This window comes from Vigna umbellata, chromosome 8 (assembly GCF_029865625.1).
Source record: "Vigna umbellata cultivar VRB3 chromosome 8, Vumbellata_1.0, whole genome shotgun sequence".
NCBI classification, from domain to species: Eukaryota; Viridiplantae; Streptophyta; class Magnoliopsida; order Fabales; family Fabaceae; genus Vigna; species Vigna umbellata.
In genome coordinates this window covers 31,742,512-31,763,626 of record NC_142172.1, presented here as the reverse complement: position 1 = coordinate 31,763,626, position 21,115 = coordinate 31,742,512, and the positions used below count along the sequence as shown (strand labels likewise).

General features: G+C 39.8%; 3 protein-coding genes across 3 annotated transcripts; 2 read left to right on the top strand and 1 right to left on the bottom strand.

Moving 5' to 3' along the window:
- Positions 1-6,040: 6,040 nt before the first annotated feature.
- Positions 6,041-9,298, bottom strand: LOC148194472 (uncharacterized). Its single transcript, XM_088097568.1, has 10 exons — positions 8,472-9,298; positions 8,262-8,387; positions 7,506-8,179; positions 7,351-7,432; positions 7,187-7,276; positions 6,975-7,097; positions 6,768-6,896; positions 6,573-6,676; positions 6,398-6,488; positions 6,041-6,325 (listed from the first exon to the last, which is right to left on the bottom strand). The coding sequence occupies exons 1-10, from the start codon at positions 9,081-9,083 to the stop codon at positions 6,224-6,226; spliced, it is 2,133 nt and encodes a 710-aa protein (XP_087953694.1). The 5' UTR covers positions 9,084-9,298; the 3' UTR covers positions 6,041-6,223.
- Positions 9,299-10,278: 980 nt separating this feature from the next.
- On the top strand, positions 10,279-13,567 carry LOC148194471 (uncharacterized). The gene is made up of 10 exons (XM_088097495.1): positions 10,279-11,137; positions 11,222-11,347; positions 11,430-12,103; positions 12,177-12,258; positions 12,333-12,422; positions 12,512-12,634; positions 12,713-12,841; positions 12,933-13,036; positions 13,121-13,211; positions 13,283-13,567. The coding sequence occupies exons 1-10, from the start codon at positions 10,526-10,528 to the stop codon at positions 13,382-13,384; spliced, it is 2,133 nt and encodes a 710-aa protein (XP_087953621.1). The 5' UTR covers positions 10,279-10,525; the 3' UTR covers positions 13,385-13,567.
- A 1,870-nt stretch (positions 13,568-15,437) lies between these two features.
- Positions 15,438-19,433, top strand: LOC148194470 (protein FAR1-RELATED SEQUENCE 5-like). Its single transcript, XM_088097648.1, has 2 exons — positions 15,438-19,088; positions 19,174-19,433. The coding sequence occupies exons 1-2, from the start codon at positions 16,902-16,904 to the stop codon at positions 19,324-19,326; spliced, it is 2,340 nt and encodes a 779-aa protein (XP_087953774.1). The 5' UTR covers positions 15,438-16,901; the 3' UTR covers positions 19,327-19,433.
- Positions 19,434-21,115: the final 1,682 nt, after the last annotated feature.

The following is a 21,115-nucleotide window of genomic DNA, read 5'->3' as shown; positions in this document are numbered from 1 at the left end:
CGACCATTGAATCTAAACCCTCAATCCTCGGTCCTCAGCCATCAACCCTCGACCCTCGAACCTCAGCCCTCAGCCCTCGGCTCTCGGCCCATGACCCTCGACTCTCGTTGCCTTCGACCCTAAACCCTCGACCATCGCCCCTCTGCGCTCGGCCCTCAACTCTCAACCCTAGGCACTCGACCCTTGACCCTCGACCCTCGACCTTTGACGCTCGATGTTCGACCCTCGACCCTCGACCCTCGACCTTCGATGTTCGACCCTCGACGTTCGACCCTCCACTCTCAACCCTCAACCTTAACGCTAAACCCTCGACCCTCGCCCTTTGACCCCTGACCCTCAACCTTCAATCCTCAATCCTCCACCATAAACCTTGACACTAAACCCAAACCTTGACCCTAAACCCTAAATCCTACCCCTAGTCGTAAACGTTAACTCTAAACTCAAACTTTAAACCTTAAACCTTAAACCCTAAATCCTAAACTCAAATCACTAAACATCAAACCCTAAACCCTAAAACTCTGATACCCAAACATAAACCTAAACCCTAAACCCTAACCATTAAACAGAAAACCTTAAACCATCACGCACAACCCTAAACCCTCGACCATCCACCCTCCTCCCTCTACCCTCGATCCTCTGACCTCGACCCTAAACCCTTAACATTAAATAGTAAACCTTAAACCCTATCGTAAACCCTATCGTAAACCCTTAACCCTAAACCTTAAACTCTAAACCCTAAACAATCAAGCATAAGCCATCAACCAAAAACCATAACCCATCAACCCCCAACCATCAACCCTAAACCCTCAACCGTCAATCCTCAACCCTAATGTTAAACCCTCGACCCTCAACCCTCAGTCCTCGGTCCACGACCCTCGACTCTCATTGCCCTCGACCCTCGACCTTCGACCCTCGACCCTCAACCCTCGACCCTCGACCCTCGACCCTCGACCCTCGACCCTCGACCCTCGACCCTCGATCCTCGACCCTCGACCCTCGACCCTCGATCCTCGACCCTCGACCCTCGATCCTCGACGCTCGACACTCGACGCTATACCCTCGACCCTCGACCCTCGACATTCGACCCTTGACCCTCAATCTTAACGCTAAACACTCGACCCTCGACCCTCGACCCTCGTCCCTTGACCCTCGACCATCGACCTTCTATCCTCAATCATCCACCATAAACACTGACACTAAACCTAAACCCTGACCCTAAACCCTAAACTCCTAATTCTAAACCCCTAATCCTAAACTCTAGTCACTAAACATCAAACCCTAAACCCTAAAACTCTTATACCCAAACACTAAACCTAAACCCTAAATACTAAATCGTAAACCCTAATCTCTAACCATTAAACAGTAAACCTTAAACCCTCATGCTAAACCCTAAACCCTAACAATAAACTCTCGACCCTCGACCCTCCACCATCGACCCTCAGTCCTCAACCATCGACCCTTGACTCTCGGTGCCCTCGGCCTTCGACCCTTGAACCTCGACCCTCGACCCTTAACCCTCAACCCTCAGTCCTCAACCCTCCACCGTAAACCCTAACACTAAACCCAAACCCTGACCCTAAATCCTAAACCATAAACCCTAAACCCTAACCCTAGCTGTAAACTCTAACTCTAAACTCAAACCTTAAACCCTAAAACCTTGATACCCAAACACTAAAGCCTAAACCCTAACCTCTAAACACCAAACCCTAAACCCTAAACACCAAACCTTAACCATTAAACAATAAACATTAAACCCTCACGCTAAACCCTAAATAAACCCTTGACCCTCCACCTTCCACCCTCGTCCATCGACCCTCGACTCTCAGTGCCCTCGACCGTCGACCCTCAACCCTCAACCATCGATCCTCGATTCTCAACCCTCGACCCTCGACCCTTAACCCTTGTCTCCCGTCCCCCGTCAATTGTAGCCCATCCCCGTACCCCGCCCCCGTCACCCGCCCCTGTCACCCAATCCTCGACCTCCAACTCATGACGCTCGACCCTCGACCATCGATGCTCGACGTTCGACCCTCAACCCTCTACCCTCCACTCTCAACCCTAACGCTAAACCCTTGACTCTTGACGCTAGATGCTCGACGCTCGACCCCTGATCTTCAACCCTCCATCGTAAACCCAGACACTAAATCCAAACATTGACCCTAAACTCTAAACCCATAATCCTAAACCCTAATCACTAAACCTAAACTAAATTTTATTATATTGTAATTATATTACAAGAATCGGTAATTACTTTTGTAACATAATAAAATTAATTATAATTGTAAAAATAAAAGGATAAAAGTATTTATATAAGAAAACAGTTATAAAATATAATTTTACTTTATATATATATATATACATATATATATATATATATATATATATATATATATATATATATATATATATATTTAAGACATTTTTGAAAAACCTTTCATGAAAATAAAAAATTCTACTAAAATTAAAAAAAAAGTTATCTCGTAATAAGAATAGATTGAGAATAATTAACTAAATTATCTATATCTTGCATTATAAAAACTAAATTACTGTTTAGTTAACTACTTCAAATATATATATATATATATAATATGGAATAAATAAATAAACGCTCTGTCTCTTAAAAGTTAATATTATTTAAATAAAATAATGTTATTAAATTTATACTAAAATAATTATATATTTAAAAAACTAAATTTTATTATATTGTAATTATATTACAATAATCAGTAATTATTTTTGTAACTTAATAAAATTAATTATATATATATATATATATATATATATATATAAAAGAGAATTTAGAAAACAAAAATAAGAAGAGAAGAGCAGAAGGATGAGAACCTTTATATTAAACTAGATAATTGTCAAAATAAAAATATTTTAAAAACAGAGATATTTTTTATAGATTAAGTTTTTAATCTATATAAAATAATATATAAACAAATTTATATTATTAAATTAAACTATATTTAATATGATAATCAAATTTTAGACATTTTATATTTTAAATTAATAATAAACTGTTATTGTCAGAACCATTAAAAACGCATCCAAAACCCTTCTGAACGGACGTCAGGTGTCAAGCAACGAGGATTTGGTAATCAGATAGTGGAAGGCAGGTGTTAGCAGGTGAGCGGACGTTTGTTTTAACGTGGGAAGCAAAACTGATTTTCTGAAAACCCCGTTCCACTCACTCTGCATGCATCCTTCTTCCCCAAAACTCTGAACTTCTCATTTTCTCCTCCTTCTCACTAGAAAACTCTCCCTTCTCTCTAAGAAATCTTACCTTTTCTCTTCTCCGATCACCATTCAGGCACCGTAGAAGCGTTTCCGGCGTCCTAAGCTTCATTCTGAATCGATCAGTTTCGAGTTCTGAACTGGTAAGTTTTCTCGCCTTTAGTCGTTCGTTTCCTGGCACATGCAAACCAACTCCTAGTTGCATGAGCTCATAGTATCATTCTGAACCAGTTTGTTTGTCGTTTGTTTTGGTTTGAAGAGTTGATTGAACGTTGAGGTTAGAAGAATTTTAGTCAGACAAACCGCATCCTATAGCTTGTACGCTCGTTCACGCTAGAGGTAAGGGAAGCTTATTTAATTTAATTTGTATCATTATGCGATGTATGTGCGTTCGTTGGATTGACTGAATGAATATGTTGTATGATGGTTGAGATGTTTGAACTATATGAAGTATGAAAAATTGATTATGCTATGACTGTGTAAAGTTTTGAAGTTATACGTTAAGAAATGAATTTGATTATATATGAATTCTGAATATGAAATTCCCCTAAGATAGTGTATGTTCATTACTGAATAGTCTTAGACCGTTCGGTTTTCTTAGTGAACTTGGTTAGAATTGGATTCTTTCAATTGAGAAGAATCCTACTCCAGGACGAGCATTTGCATTTCGAAATGAGCGTTCGATTAAGCATAGTTCTTTCTTGACATCCTGTTATGAACTTAAGTATATATATATATATATATATATATATATATATATATATGTATATACATATATGTATAGTATATATATATGTATATATGTATATATATATATGTATATATGTATATATATATATGTATATATATATATGTATATATGTATATATATATGTATATATGTATATATGTATATATATATATGTTGCTCCCCCAACTCATGAGGGGTCTCCCCACCCTCTTTGGACTCACATCACATCACCATCCACCCTCTCCCACCAATGGAACACCTGCACAAGCCTCAGACAGGTGCAGAAGTGCCTAAAAGTCAGTTTTTTTTCGAATGGTGACCCCTGTTCATCTGACTGAGTACCTGTGTTCGACTTTCTGTACAAATTCCCAATTTCTCTCGGGTAATCGTTTACAGGGGTGCTGTAAACGATTACCAGACCCTTTTTTCAGCACTCTCACTCATTCCTTGCACAGCTTGCTCCTTCAACTCATGAGGGGTCTCCCCACCCTCCTTGGACTCACATCACATCACCAGCCACCCTCTCCCACCACTGGAACACCTGCACATGCCTCACACAGGTGCAGATTAGCATAAAAGTCAGTTTTTTTCCCAATGGTGACCCCTGTTCATCTGACTGAGTACCTGTGTTGGACTTTCTGTACAAATTCCCAATTTCTCTCGGGTAATCGTTTACAGGGGTGCTGTAAACGATTACCAGACCCTTTTTTGAACACCCTCACTCATCCCTTGCACAGGTTGCTCTCCCAACTCATGAGGGGTCTCCCCACCCTCTTTGGACTCACATCACATCACCATCCACCCTCTCCCACCAATGGAACACCTGCACAAGCCTCAGACAGGTGCAGAAGTGCCTAAAAGTCAGTTTTTTTTCGAATGGTGACCCCTGTTCATCTGACTGAGTACCTGTGTTGGACTTTCTGTACAAATTCCCAATTTCTCTCGGGTAATCGTTTACAGGGGTGCTGTAAACGATTACCAGACCCTTTTTTCAGCACTCTCACTCATTCCTTGCACAGCTTGCTCCTCCAACTCATGAGGGGTCTCCCCACCCTCCTTGGACTCACATCACATCACCAGCCAACCTCTCCCACCATTGGAACACCTGCACATGCCTCAGACAAGTGCAGATTAGCATAAAAGTCAGTTTTTTTCCCAATGGTGACCCCTGTTCATCTGACTGAGTACCTCTGTTGGACTTTCTGTACAAATTCCCAATTTCTCTCGGGTAATCGTTTACAGGGGTGCTGTAAACGATTACCAGACCCTTTTTTGAACACCCTCACTCATCCCTTGCACAGGTTGCTCCCCCAACTCATGAGGGGTCTCCCCACCCTCTTTGGACTCACATCACATCACCATCCACCCTCTCCCACCAATGGAACACCTGCACAAGCCTCAGACAGGTGCAGAAGTGCCTAAAACTCAGTTTTTTTCCCAATGGTGACCCCTGTTCATCTGACTGAGTACCTGTGTTGGACTTTCTGTACAAATTGACATTTTCTCTCGGGTAATCGTTTACAGGGGTGCTGTAAACGATTACCAGACCCTTTTTTCAGCACTCTCACTCATTCCTTGCACAGCTTGCTCCTCCAACTCATGAGGGGTCTCCCCACCCTCCTTGGACTCACATCACATCATCAAACACCCTCTCCCACCACTGGAACACCTGCACGTGCCTCAGACAGGTGCATATTAGGATAAAAGTCAGTTTTTTTCCCAATGGTGACCCCTGTTCACCTGACTGAGTACCTGTGTTGGACTTTCTGTACAAATTTGCAATTCATCTCGGGTAATCGTTTACAGGGGTGCTGTAAATGATTACCAGAGCCTTTTTTCAGCACTCTCACTCATTCCTTGCACTACTTGGTCCCCCTACTCATCACGGGTCACTCCACGCTTCTTGCGTTCACATCAATGACCAACACCCATCTCCCCACTCAGAAGTTGATCAAATCCTTCCCATTAATTACCATTAATTTTAGTGAAAATGGTCTCGTACTTTTCAAATTTTTATTATAATGCTGCGTTCATTTTTCAATCCCTAATTTTGTCATTATAACAAACACAAACGCAAAGTAAAAACAATTCATTTCGAAATCCAACCACTAATCTTATTACAAACACATACTGTACATTGTCAAATAACATTAGGTACATATTTGAACAGCTTATACATGTCAAAATTGTCAAATAACATTAGGTACATATTTGAACATCTTATACATGTCAAAATTTGATAATTTCTTAGCAATCCTAGACAATGCCGTATAGCTGTAGGGCTTCCATTCTTCTAATGTTGTCGTTGTCCAGGATCCAGTCACACACATATTTCTTTCTAATCCCAAGCAGCTCCTCCTGAAACCAACATTTTCCACATTAGAAACCAGGACATACAAGAATATTATCAAACACACAGTTCCAACTTACAGTTGTATATTCAGGCATGCTTTTCCCGTTGTATTTTTCATCTCCATCCCAGATTTCCATTGCTTTCAACATTATTACTCCACAATCATGTCTGAAATAATATACCGACAACATCAGATTACTTTTGCCCATATACATCACAATATAATCCGGCAGTACAGTTGAAGAAACTTACAAGTTTGGTTGGGATGGGATATTTGCTTGTTTAACTGTCAAAGGACCAATACTACCTTCCGGTGTATTCATCAGGATGCAAAATAACCGTGCCATATTTTCAGCCTACCAGTTAACAAATACAATAAATAGTTAAACAATACAGGGTTATGTCATAATCACACGGTAATCAACAATGAAAGATGTCGAATCTTACAACGGCTGTGTCTATCCTTTTGCGGTCTCTAATCCCCTTCCCCAATGAATCAATCACAAAAATCTCCATTGACCTCAATTTCACTGAATAACACCACCAATGATCATCGTGGACAAATGGCAGAAACAACTACAAAAAATTTAAACAATTTCAGTAACACATTTACAACCAAAAGTCGACAAAATTTGCAAATTCAAGGTTACTCACAAAGTCCGCTGTGGGTAATTCTTCAAGTCGAAAATGATCGGAACGCAAATAACTGTTATAGTTATGAAGCGTGAATACATGGCGATTCTGTGGACGTCTCCTATAATCTGTAAGAATATGGTGCTGTGGACAATTTCAAAATCGTCAATAAAAAATCGATCAAAAATACTTTCTTCAATCATAAATATGATACAATATCAAATTCTATTTACCGAGTATAACGGACTAAAATGAATCCTCTTAACAACACCGCACAACCTTTTCTCAAAGTACATAAAGATCGTAGAAGCAAACAACACCACCTACACAATAAAAAAATTTCACATTACTAACATAGACTAAAACATGAAACACAACCAAATGTGACAATACTAACCATGTTATCAACGTGTTTCATTGGGGCCAAAGTATAAATTGAAGTCGTGCTCAAGCTTTGGCCAATTATTTCGCTTACAACCCTAAACATACAAATATTAGTCAATCACAAACAATACATATTCCTCAACCACAACTACAATTCATACCATATACCTGTGTACGTAAATCTCTCTGATGCTGACTGCTGTATACAATTGGTTTACATCAACACTAGTGCTTGGATCACCAACAAAACTCCACAATGGGGGTATAGCCAATGGCACGACCTCCCGTTCTTCTTCATCAACATCATCATCTATTTCAATAAAATTAATGTTACCAACAGTTTCATCATCCCCTCTTACTTCAGCATGTGCACCTAGGGGGTCATCAACTTCATTTCCATCACCTTCTTCTTCTCCCCCAACTTCAGCATCCTCCTCACCTCCAACTCCATGTCCATCACCTTCTTCTTCTCCCCCAACTTCAGCATTCTCCTCACCTCCAACTCCATGTCCTTCATCAACTCCACCCCCAACCTCTTCATCAGTGCCACATGCATCTTCTTCATGAAAGATTGGAGTTTGATAAATTTCAAATAGCTCCCTAGTCAGAACTCCAATCTTGGCATTCAATGCTCTGATATGTTCGTTATTTTTCCTCAATCTCTCCTCCGCACCTGCTTCCCATGCCCCGTCATCAGAGCTTTCGTCTTCATCATCGTCTTTGTCAACCTTGGATCCTTCACCCAAGGATCCTTCACTCATTCCTCCGTCATCCATGTTGAAAGCTGCACGGATTTCCGGCCTATGACGATCTTCATTTCGTATATACCACTCCATATTTAACTGCACCAATAGCACACAACAAATTCAGACAAAATAGACAATCCATTTTAACATACAAAATAACGAAAAACAAAACACTTACATCTCCGGTCATAAAAATATTTTCAATTTTTTCGGTCCTTGATTTAAACGGGAACCATCTCATTATGCGCGGGAAAAACCGGTGCGAAGGATGACCATGCAAAGAAAGTCTCTCAACCGCCCAAGCCTAAAATATCATAAAATTATTTCATCAAACATAATTCACAATGTTCTGCACTACATCAAAATAGTGAACTACATATCATATTACCTGCAACACTGCCACATTGCCACTGAGAGTGACTGACTGGGGGATACCTGCTCCCATAATTTTCTTCTTACATTTATTTAAATTCTCTACAATGGGTTTATGTACACCGGTGCACCAATCATATAGACACAAACGGTCTAAGTCATCTAACACTCCAAAAGGCATGTTACAAACATGCCTTGATTTCCTAGGGAAATAGAAAACAACCAAACAAACTAATATATATAACCTACACACTACATCGACTTCAATGTTTTTATCATCAACAATGACATTAAACATGTCTGTCAAGTCCTTCAAACTGATGGTTTTTGATTTGAAACTTTCACCAACCAATCCACCAACTACTTCATCAAAGGGAATCTCTAAACCACCTATTTCTAAACCTAAGCTCATCAACACATCAACAACTCTAAAGGGCACCAACTTTTGACTAACTCTAAAACTGTTATCATTTCCAACCCACCTGCTAACCATAACCTTCAATAATTTTAAATTCACCTCCACAGGGTTATTAATATTCAAACACCACATAAATGGTGTCATCCTAATCCGATCCACATGACACTGTCGGAGTAAACGATTCATTTCAATAATCATCGATGAATCCATCGAGATAAGAAGTCGCCACTACAAAAAAAATCATAAAAATTTATTACTAACTACAATCCGTAAGATAATTAAATAATATATAAACAAAAAATTTAATTTTTTTCTTACACTTGCTTTTTTCCCTTCCATTGCAACGACCCTAAGAAGACAACATTCCACACTCAGTTATATCATTCAACTTAATGAAAACCAAAAACACAGAGTAAAACACAATGTCAGGGCTCGTCCATTTTTACTTACACCAAAATGTAAGGGTTTCTCTTTGGACGACAGACCCACACAAAGGATGGAAGGGTTGAACGCTGTGGGTAGGGTAAAGATGGAACACACAGCCACAGAGATCCTCCAAGGTTTCAACGCACGTTTTGAAGAAGGAGGAGAGAACGAAACCGAGGATGGAAGCTTCGAAGACGGAAAGAGAACGAAGGCTTGAACGAACGAGAAGACGGACGACACAGCGAGAGAGAAGACGGACGAGAGAGAAGGCTTGAACGAAGGAGAAGAAGCAAGGCTTGAACGAACGTCTTTCGCACCCTAAACCGCCAAACCCAAATCTTAAATATTTAATCTAGAAAACCCAAAATGCCCCTCGCCCCGGTTCCCTTTCTCTGGTTTATTTTCAATTCACTGAGCCAATGCACAGCTGCCACGTGGCCGTTGTCAAAACTGTGTCAAACTTTTGTTGTCCAAATAACATTTTCCTAAAAAAAACATAGATTTGGTAAAAAGAACAGATGAAGTGACATAAGACAAAAGGAAAATGTTATTTGGACAACAAAAGTTTGACACAGTTTTGACAACGGCCACGTGGCAGCTGTGCATTGGCTCAGTGAATTGAAAATAAACCAGAGAAAGGGAACCGGGGCGAGGGGTATTTTGGGTTTTCTAGATTAAATTTTTAAGATTTGGGTTTGGCAGTTTAGGGTGCGAAAGACGTTCGTTCGAGCCTTGCTTCTTCTCCTTCGTTCAAGCCTTCTCTCTCGTCCGTCTTCTCTCTCGCTGTGTCGTCCGTCTTCTCGTTCATTCAAGCCTTCGTTCTCTTTCCGTCTTCGAAGCTTGCATCCTCGGTTTCGTTCTCTCCTCCTTCTTCAAAACGTGCGTTGAAACCTTGGAGGATCTTTGTGGCTGTGTGTTCCATCTTTACCCTAGCCACAACGTTCAACCCTTCTCTCTCGTCCAAAGAGAAACCCTTACATTTTGGTGTAAGTAAAAATGGGCGAGCCCTGACATTGTGTTTTACTCTGTGTTTTTGGTTTTCATTAAGTTGAATGATATAACTGAGTGTGGAATGTTGTCTTCTTAGGGCCGTTGCAATGGAAGGGAAAAAAGCAAGTGTAAGAAAAAAATTAAATTTTTTGTTTATATATTATTTAATTATCTTACGGATTGTAGTTAGTAATAAATTTTTATGATTTTTTTTGTAGTGGCGACTTCTTATCTCGATGGATTCATCGATGATTATTGAAATGAATCGTTTACTCCGACAGTGTCATGTGGATCGGATTAGGATGACACCATTTATGTGGTGTTTGAATATTAATAACCCTGTGGAGGTGAATTTAAAATTATTGAAGGTTATGGTTAGCAGGTGGGTTGGAAATGATAACAGTTTTAGAGTTAGTCAAAAGTTGGTGCCCTTTAGAGTTGTTGATGTGTTGATGAGCTTAGGTTTAGAAATAGGTGGTTTAGAGATTCCCTTTGATGAAGTAGTTGGTGGATTGGTTGGTGAAAGTTTCAAATCAAAAACCATCAGTTTGAAGGACTTGACAGACATGTTTAATGTCATTGTTGATGATAAAAACATTGAAGTCGATGTAGTGTGTAGGTTATATATATTAGTTTGTTTGGTTGTTTTCTATTTCCCTAGGAAATCAAGGCATGTTTGTAACATGCCTTTTGGAGTGTTAGATGACTTAGACCGTTTGTGTCTATATGATTGGTGCACCGGTGTACATAAACACATTGTAGAGAATTTAAATAAATGTAAGAAGAAAATTATGGGAGCAGGTATCCCCCAGTCAGTCACTCTCAGTGGCAATGTGGCAGTGTTGCAGGTAATATGATATGTAGTTCACTATTTTGATGTAGTGCAGAACATTGTGAATTATGTTTGATGAAATAATTTTATGATATTTTAGGCTTGGGTGGTTGAGAGACTTTCTTTGCATGGTCATCCTTTGCACCGGTTTTTCCCGCGCATAATGAGATGGTTCCCGTTTAAATCAAGGACCGAAAAAATTGAAAATATTTTTATGACCGGAGATGTAAGTGTTTTGTTTTTCGTTATTTTGTATGTTAAAATGGATTGTCTATTTTGTCTGAATTTGTTGTGTGCTATTGGTGCAGTTAAATATGGAGTGGTATATACGAAATGAAGATCGTCATAGGCCGGAAATCCGTGCAGCTTTCAACATGGATGACGGAGGAATGAGTGAAGGATCCTTGGGTGAAGGATCCAAGGTTGACAAAGACGATGATGAAGACGAAAGCTCTGATGACGGGGCATGGGAAGCAGGTGCGGAGGAGAGATTGAGGAAAAATAACGAACATATCAGAGCATTGAATGCCAAGATTGGAGTTCTGACTAGGGAGCTATTTGAAATTTATCAAACTCCAATCTTTCATGAAGAAGATGCATGTGGCACTGATGAAGAGGTTGGGGGTGGAGTTGATGAAGGACATGGAGTTGGAGGTGAGGAGAATGCTGAAGTTGGGGGAGAAGAAGAAGGTGATGGACATGGAGTTGGAGGTGAGGAGAATGCTGAAGTTGGGGGAGAAGAAGAAGGTGATGGAAATGAAGTTGATGACCCCCTAGGTGCACATGCTGAAGTAAGAGGGGATGATGAAACTGTTGGTAACATTAATTTTATTGAAATAGATGATGATGCTGATGAAGAAGAACGGGAGGTCGTGCCATTGGCTATACCCCCATTGCGGAGTTTTGTTGGTGATCCAAGCACTAGTGTTGATGTAAACCAATTGTATACAGCAGTCAACATCAGAGAGATTTACGTACACAGGTATATGGTATGAATTGTAGTTGTGGTTGAGGAATATGTATTGTTTGTGATTGACTAATATTTGTATGTTTAGGGTTGTAAGCGAAATAATTGGCCAAAGCTTGAGCACGACTTCAATTTATACTTTGGCCCCAATGAAACACGTTGATAACATGGTTAGTATTGTCACATTTGGTTGTGTTTCATGTTTTAGTCTATGTTAGTAATGTGAAATTTTTTTATTGTGTAGGTGGTGGTGTTTGCTTCTACGATCTTTATGTACTTTGAGAAAAGGTTGTGCGGTGTTGTTAAGAGGATTCATTTTAGTCCGTTATACTCGGTAAATAGAATTTGATATTGTATCATATTTATGATTGAAGAAAGTATTTTTGATCGATTTTTTATTGATGATTTTGAAATTGTCCACAGCACCATATTCTTACAGATTATAGGAGACGTCCACAGAATCGCCATGTATTCACGCTTCATAACTATAACAGTTATTTGCGTTCCGATCATTTTCGACTTGAAGAATTACCCACAGCGGACTTTGTGAGTAACCTTGAATTTGCAAATTTTGTCGACTTTTGGTTGTAAATGTGTTACTGAAATTGTTTAAATTTTTTGTAGTTGTTTCTGCCATTTGTCCACGATGATCATTGGTGGTGTTATTCAGTGAAATTGAGGTCAATGGAGATTTTTGTGATTGATTCATTGGGGAAGGGGATTAGAGACCGCAAAAGGATAGACACAGCCGTTGTAAGATTCGACATCTTTCATTGTTGATTATCGTGTGATTATGACATAACCCTGTATTGTTTAACTATTTATTGTATTTGTTAACTGGTAGGCTGAAAATATGGCACGGTTATTTTGCATCCTGATGAATACACCGGAAGGTAGTATTGGTCCTTTGACAGTTAAACAAGCAAATATCCCATCCCAACCAAACTTGTAAGTTTCTTCAACTGTACTGCCGGATTATATTGTGATGTATATGGGCAAAAGTAATCTGATGTTGTCGGTATATTATTTCAGACATGATTGTGGAGTAATAATGTTGAAAGCAATGGAAATCTGGGATGGAGATGAAAAATACAACGGGAAAAGCATGCCTGAATATACAACTGTAAGTTGGAACTGTGTGTTTGATAATATTCTTGTATGTCCTGGTTTCTAATGTGGAAAATGTTGGTTTAGGAGGAGCTGCTTGGGATTAGAAAGAAATATGTGTGTGACTGGATCCTGGACAACGACAACATTAGAAGAATGGAAGCCCTACAACTATACGGCATTGTCTAGGATTGCTAAGAAATTATCAAATTTTGACATGTATAAGATGTTCAAATATGTACCTAATGTTATTTGACAATTTTGACATGTATAAGCTGTTCAAATATGTACCTAATGTTATTTGACAATGTACAGTATGTGTTTGTAATAAGATTAGTGGTTGGATTTCGAAATGAATTGTTTTTACTTTGCGTTTGTGTTTGTTATAATGACAAAATTAGGGATTGAAAAATGAACGCAGCATTATAATAAAAATTTGAAAAGTACGAGACCATTTTCACTAAAATTAATGGTAATTAATGGGAAGGATTTGATCAACTTCTGAGTGGGGAGATGGGTGTTGGTCATTGATATGAACGCAAGAAGCGTGGAGTGACCCGTGATGAGTAGGGGGACCAAGTAGTGCAAGGAATGAGTGAGAGTGCTGAAAAAAGGCTCTGGTAATCATTTACAGCACCCCTGTAAACGATTACCCGAGATGAATTGCAAATTTGTACAGAAAGTCCAACACAGGTACTCAGTCAGGTGAACAGGGGTCACCATTGGGAAAAAAACTGACTTTTATCCTAATATGCACCTGTCTGAGGCACGTGCAGGTGTTCCAGTGGTGGGAGAGGGTGACTGGTGATGTGATGTGAGTCCAAGGAGGGTGGGGAGACCCCTCATGAGTTGGAGGAGCAAGGTGTGCAAGGAATGAGTGAGAGTGCTGAAAAAAGGGTCTGGTAATCGTTTACAGCACCCCTGTAAACGATTACCCGAGAGAAAATGCCAATTTATACAGAAAGTCCAACACAGGTACTCAGTCAGATGAACAGGGGTCACCATTGGGAAAAAAACTGAGTTTTAGGCACTTCTGCACCTGTCTGAGGCTTGTGCAGGTGTTCCAGTGGTGGGAAAGGGTGGATGGTGATGTGATGTGAGTCCAAAGAGGGTGGGGAGACCCCTCATGAGTTGGAGGAGCAACCTGTGCAAGGAATGAGTGAGAGTGCTGAAAAAAGGCTCTGGTAATCGTTTACAGCACCCCTGTAAACGATTACCCGAGAGAAATTGGGAATTTGTACAGAAAGTCCAACACAGGTACTCAGTCAGATGAACAGGGGTCACCATTGGGAAAAAAACTGACTTTTATGCTAATCTGCACCTGTCTGAGGCATGTGCAGGTGTTCCAGTGGTGGGAGAGGGTGGCTGGTGATGTGATGTGAGTCCAAAGAGGGTGGGGAGACCCCTCATGAGTTGGGGGAGCAAGCTGTGCAAGGGATGAGTGAGGGTGTTCAAAAAAGGGTCTGGTAATCGTTTACAGCACCCCTGTAAACGATTACCCGAGAGAAATTGGGAATTTGTACAGAAAGTCCAACACAGGTACTCAGTCAGATGAACAGGGGTCACCATTGGGAAAAAAACTGACTTTTATGCTAATATGCACCTGTCTGAGGCATGTGCAGGTGTTCCAGTGGTGGGAGAGGGTGGCTGGTGATGTGATGTGAGTCCAAAGAGGGTGGGGAGACCCCTCATGAGTTGGGGGAGCAACCTGTGCAGGGGATGAGTGAGGGTGTTCAAAAAAGGGTCTGGTAATCGTTTACAGCACCCGTGTAAACGATTACCCGAGAGAAATTGGGAATTTGTACAGAAAGTCCAACACAGGTACTCAGTCAGATGAACAGGGGTCACCATTGGTAAAAAAATTGACTTTTAGGCACCATTTTGTATGACATAAATAAATTCATTATAACACACCATTAATAGAGATTCAGTTACACAACATACAGAACAAAATGATACATTGTACGTTTCAAATATTACAGTTATCCATGAAATACTTATAATGGTGTTCATATAAAATTACAGTTATCCTAAACCCACTATTGGTTGTCTGCTTGATTGGACGTTGATGGTTGGTCAGATGGACGGACAAATTTGCGGAGGATGTCATCCACATTGAGTTCCTTCTCTGCCCACATAGGAAGTCGAATGACAGGTTTTGGTGTCTCCTTAACAAGGTCAATTGTAGGAGGAGAAACTTCAGCTGGAAATACCTTCACTATAGAGCGATGCGTAATATTGAGGTAGTGGTTTTGCCTAAATGCAGTGAAGGGGTGGACCTAAATGTACAAACGAAATTTGTAAGAAGAAGAACACTTAAATACCAATAAAATAATTATGGTAGTTAAGTACAAATTTGATGGCTTACAAGATTGAGTATGATAACGGAACCAACTGCGATATTTTCTGCAATTTCAGGATCTTCAAGAGCTTTCTTGTGCAAGGAAGCCTTCATCGTGGCAGTTGGGTCCTTAAGAGTCAACTGCATATCTCCCAACCCATTGGGCTTGCACTCTTTCAATATGCAAACCACCAATGGAAGGACCTCAGCTGATTTTGCCTCTTGGAGGGAGTTAACGTTCTCGAATTTTCCATCCTTTACGAGACCTATGATAACAAAATATTAAAAAAAATTACAAGTATTAAAGGTAATAATGTTCTTGGAAGCGTGTATGAGATTCAGTGTACCGTGGTGTTCAATAAACATCTGTGCCCATTTCCAAGCATTGGAGTTGAAATCTCGTTCATAGGTTGCGTCAGCAACATCACGAGCAAATTCTTGTGTCGATTTCGGTTGTTCTGTTCCCGTTCTATTCATGAAAGCTGCTTGGATGTTACCTGCAGGACCAGGAATAAGCGTTGCGGAAGCATCGCATTTTTTCAAAAACGATTCAAGGACATCATCATCATAAACAAGGTCTTCCCATGCATCCATGATTATGCAGAAATTTCCTGTCCACATAAAAATTGTAGGTTAAGGACGATACATCAGTGGGATGATTAAAGAAGTCACTCACAACTAAACAATGGTAAACGGGTTACTGTCACCTGATTCAAGCCAACAGAATTGGTTTCTCCCCGAATTTGAAATACAAGTACGTGAACGATGAAATTATATGCAATCAATGTAACGAAAAAAATATTAATATTATATCTATTTCCATTAAGTTAACTTATTCAAATGAAGTTACATTAATTGTGGGGAGATAGTCTGATTTGATGGGTAGCCTTTAAAAGTGAAAAGCATTCATTGGGGGTTAGGAGAGAGAAACTTTTTGCTGACAACCATCAATGCATGCTTTCACAGGATAACCAAAGACGTGTATGACAAGGCAAAAATATGACCTTTGGCGGGAATACACAGCTGCGTCAACAACCAACTTTAGAATCCAACGTTCACACTTATTTCCATTGACCAAGCACTTCCAGACAACTTACCCGGGTGTTCATTAAAGAGAAGGGCCAAAACGAAGTTCGGAGGGTTGGTGAGAAGCACATAAGGATCATTTATGGTGGACTTAAATGTAGAAGATGAGGTTGGTTAGGACCACTGAGCTTCATTAAAGGGCACACCATTTTTCACCAGGGTACGTTTTAATAAGTTCTTCGAAAAGATTTTATTTTCATTATTTTTGTAGTTGCCAGTGGTCATAGGGGTAAGTGTGATTAGTGAATATAATTTGCTTTATCTCTAAAGGTGGGTTTAATGTCAACGCACACAATGGATGGGGATCAAGGGAATGACTATAATGACAATGTTGATGAGCCCAATGAAAGTTTAATGGAGATTGACCCAACAGTGCATATGTGTTTTGACTCAATGGTTGAAGCAAAAACTTTTTACACAAACTACGCCATTAGACGTGGGTTTGGCGTGCGGACTAGAACTTCTAAAAAAGATAAAGACAACAACGTGTACTACCTCAGAATAGTTTGTTCAAGGGAGGGAAAATATGTGTCTTCGGTCAAACCAGTGGTAAAAACACTTCCAAGTCAAATTAACCAATGTGGTGCTGGGATAACCATTGCAAAGAAGCAGGACAAGTGGTTTATAAGGACCGTTGTTCTGGACCACAACCATGATCTTTGTCCAAATAACTCCAAACTATTTGCAGCCAATAGAAAGTTAAGCATGCATGCAAAACACACGTTGCAGGTCAACCACGATGCTGGAGTTAGGTTAAATAAGAGTTTCCTTAGCATTGTGAACGATGCGGGGGGATATGAAAACATGGACTTTGTGGAGCGGGACGCTCGAAACTACATTGGCCAACACAGAAGATCTTTATGTAAGGATGGTGATGGTCAAGCACTCCTACGACACTTTTCGTCAATGAAAGATAGAAATAACGAGTTCTTCTATGACATTGCTCTGGATGAAGGGAATAAAATCTGTAGTGTGTTTTGGGCTGATGCAAGAAGTCGTGCTGCATGTGAAGAATTCGGTGATGTTGTTTCCTTTGACACCACTTACTTAACAAATAAGTACGACATGCCATTTGCGCCTTTTGTTGGAGTTAACCATCATGGACACTCGATTTTACTTGGTTGTGGATTGTTGTCTTCGGAAGACACTGTCTCATTTGTCTGGTTGTTCCAATGTTGGCTAAGATGCATGCGTAATAAGACTCCTCAAGGTATTATTACTGACCAATGCAGAGCAATGGCCAACGCTATTGAACAAGTGTTTCCTCATACGAGGCACAGGTGGTGTTTATGGCACATCCTTAAGAAGTTGCCTGAAAAATTGCACGGGTATAGAAATAATCCCGTTATCAAAACCGAACTACATGCGCTTATATATGATTGTGTTTGTCCATCAGAATTTGAAAATGGTTGGAAGGAACTACTTACCAAACATGGATTGGAGGAAAATGAATGGCTATGTAATTTGTACGAAGAGAGACATAAATGGGTCCCGTGTTACTTGAAAAAAGATTTTTGGGCAGGCATGTCTACGACTCAGAGAAGTGAGGGAATGAATGCCTTTTTTGATGGATTTATCAATTCTACAACAACACTTCAACAGTTTGTGGTCCAATACGACAATGCACTTAGGGTAAAGGCGCAGAAGGAAATAGAAGCCGACTTCTCCTCCATGAACACCACTATTGCATGTGGTTCTCAGTCACCAATTGAGAGACAATTTCAAGTGGAATACACACATGCAAAGTTTGAGGAGGTCCAAACTGAATTCCGTTCAAGGATGAATTGTTTCATCAAAGACACCTTAAAGGAGGACTTGTGGAACACTTACACTGTAAAAGAGGAACGAATGTGGGAGGGTAATCGTGTACCGGATAAATTTTACAAAGTTCAATTTGATCCGATCACACAGACAACCACTTGCTCTTGCCACCTCTTTGAGTTTAGAGGAATTATATGTCGCCATTCCCTATTGGTATTTGGCCAAGAAGATGTTTACAGGGTTCCCTCACAATACATTTTGAGGCGCTGGAGCAAAAACATTCGAAGAAGACACACACTAATAACAGCATCGTATAGTAATTCGACAAATGAACCACGGATGCAAAGATACAAACTGTTGTGCAAACGTTTTTATGAAATTGCTGAAGTTGCATGTGAGTCTGAGGAAGCTAGTACTGAATTGGAAAAAGAACTTAATTGTTTGGGTACAAAATTTGGATTCAGTTCTTCCATGACAAATAACATCATCAGTGATGCAGGCCAACTAAGATACGATACTGGTGCATGCACGTCAATACCACTTACTCCAGTTGGAACATCTGATGTCCTTGTACACAGTCCTGCAACTGTTAAGCGAAAAGGACGTCCACGCACAAATAGGTTGAAGTCCACTGTTGAGAAAAAAACCAAAAGAAGAAAGTCAACTTCATTGACAAACACTTCAACACCACCCACCGAACAATGCGTGAGTCATTATTTACGGTCAAATTATTTATTAAATAGTTTTTAGTCTATCAATTATGTTTAACTTAGTAGTTGTGTTGTTTCAGGGCGAAAGACCAAGTAATGTTGTTGAATGTGATCACCGTGAACAATTTGAAGCGGACACTATCCAACTATCACAAGATACCGAAATGGGTCATTTTGGATTTATGTCGTTGTTGTCAACTGTACATAACAATTTCGATAACAACATCAACTGATATATACAACTTGGTTGCTGCTTATTTTGTATCTTTTTTCTGTTTTTGAAAGTTAAAATGGTCTTCCATGAAATTCCTTTAATGAATGTATGTAATGCATATGACCACACCGGTATTTGTTATTGTAATCGATTACGAGGCTCTGGTAATCGATTACGAGGCTATTGTAATCGATTACGAGGCTCTGGTAATCGATTACTGTGTTCAGTTAATTAAACCAAATTATCCCACTGCATAACGTGTATAACTTGCAATCGTGTTCATAATCGCCCAAAACACATCCTTCCTCAAATTCGTTTCGAAAACCTCTCTTCTGTCAGTGCAAAACCCTAAACGAAATACAATGGCTGATCGTGGAACGAAGAAACAAAAGGCATCTTCTTCCGTTGGTGGACGTCGCAGTCGGCGGAGTCCAAGCCCATCACCATCGTCATCCCCTCCAACGCCTACCAATGATCTCTTATCGTCGGATGAGCAACAGGAGAAATATGCCCAACATTTCGTAAATCGGGAAATTTTGGAGAGTAAGTATGTAGAGGACGAATACTTTCAAGGAAAAAATTTTCAATTCTATGACATATTACACGAAGCTGGGCTGACTAAATTTGTGTGTTTAAGAAGACATTACCACCCACAATTAGTCAGAGTGTTCTATAGCAACATGTCAATATCGGATACGGGGGTTATTCGAAGCGAAGTTAGAGGGGTCAAAATTAGGGTGAGCCCTAATCTTTTTCAACAACTGACTAATCTCCCATCTGATGGTGTTTGTTACGAAGGCAAAGTTGTAGATGAGTGGAAAGAACAATACGATTCTGTCACTGCAAGGCAACTAGTGTGTAGAGATGATGCAGCCATACAGTCTAGAATACTAGCGGGGCAAATGAAGGTTCAACCAAGGATACTTCATTACGTTCTCACTAGAGTATTAATTCCTCGTGCAACCAATATTGGTCAGGCATCCGAAGAGGATATTATGCTGCTATGGGCATTTTTCAATTCCATTCAAATTAACTGGGGACATCTTATTAGATATAAGATGAAAAGAGCATTAAGGGAGAACGCAAAGTTGCCGTATCCACATCTGATAACCATCTTCATGGAACACTTTGAAGTGCCTACTGAAAGTTATCCCATTTCAGAACTGAAGTTCAAGCAAAGAATTGGTTGTGAAGTTGTAGCATCATTTGGTTATATGCAAAATGATGAAGGAGAATGGGTTCCCAAAGGCAACGCCCCCCATCCCCCCTTACAAGAAGGTCAACAGAATCAAGGACAAGATGATGAACAAGGCAGTTCATGTACAACACTAGATAATGTAATCAACCGCATAGAACAACTTCAAACCTTTGTTGGTACAAGATTTGATGCCTTTGAAACTCGATTTGATGCCCTTGAAACAAGATTTGGAAACATGGACATGGTCATCACTACAAGGTTTGATGAGTTGCAATCGCGCGTTGGGAACATTGAAGAACAACTGCAACACTTGCCAAGTGCTTCTGGAAACAATCCTCAGACTTAAAATTGCTTGTTTAGGCTTTCTTTACTGCATTTTAAAGAACTATGTACTCCAGTTCCTGCTTTGATCATTTCAAGTATTTAATAAAATGAAGTTGTTTAGTTTCCAAATGGTTCCTCAATTCTCGACATTTATTATGTAATGTTCAATTTATGATACACTTAATACCATGGCAGTTGTGAGTAAAACACCAATAAGACTAACCAATACCACTTAATAACACTGCAGTTGTCTGTAAAACTAAAAGTCAGTTTTTTTCGCAATGGT

Bases quoted from the DNA above. Each gene is read 5' to 3' on its own strand.
- LOC148194472 (XM_088097568.1), bottom strand. From the start codon at position 9,083: ATGGATTCATCGATGATTATTGAAATGAATCGTTTACTCCGACAGTGT. The intron at 8,180-8,261 runs GTAAGTGTTTTG...CTATTGGTGCAG, and splicing joins ATATTTTTATGACCGGAGAT to TTAAATATGGAGTGGTATAT. The intron at 6,326-6,397 runs GTAAGTTGGAAC...TGTTGGTTTCAG, and splicing joins GCATGCCTGAATATACAACT to GAGGAGCTGCTTGGGATTAG.
- LOC148194471 (XM_088097495.1), top strand. From the start codon at position 10,526: ATGGATTCATCGATGATTATTGAAATGAATCGTTTACTCCGACAGTGT. The intron at 12,104-12,176 runs GTATATGGTATG...TTGTATGTTTAG, and splicing joins AGAGAGATTTACGTACACAG to GGTTGTAAGCGAAATAATTG. The intron at 12,259-12,332 runs GTTAGTATTGTC...TTTATTGTGTAG, and splicing joins TGAAACACGTTGATAACATG to GTGGTGGTGTTTGCTTCTAC.
- LOC148194470 (XM_088097648.1), top strand. From the start codon at position 16,902: ATGTCAACGCACACAATGGATGGGGATCAAGGGAATGACTATAATGAC. The intron at 19,089-19,173 runs GTGAGTCATTAT...GTGTTGTTTCAG, and splicing joins CACCACCCACCGAACAATGC to GGCGAAAGACCAAGTAATGT.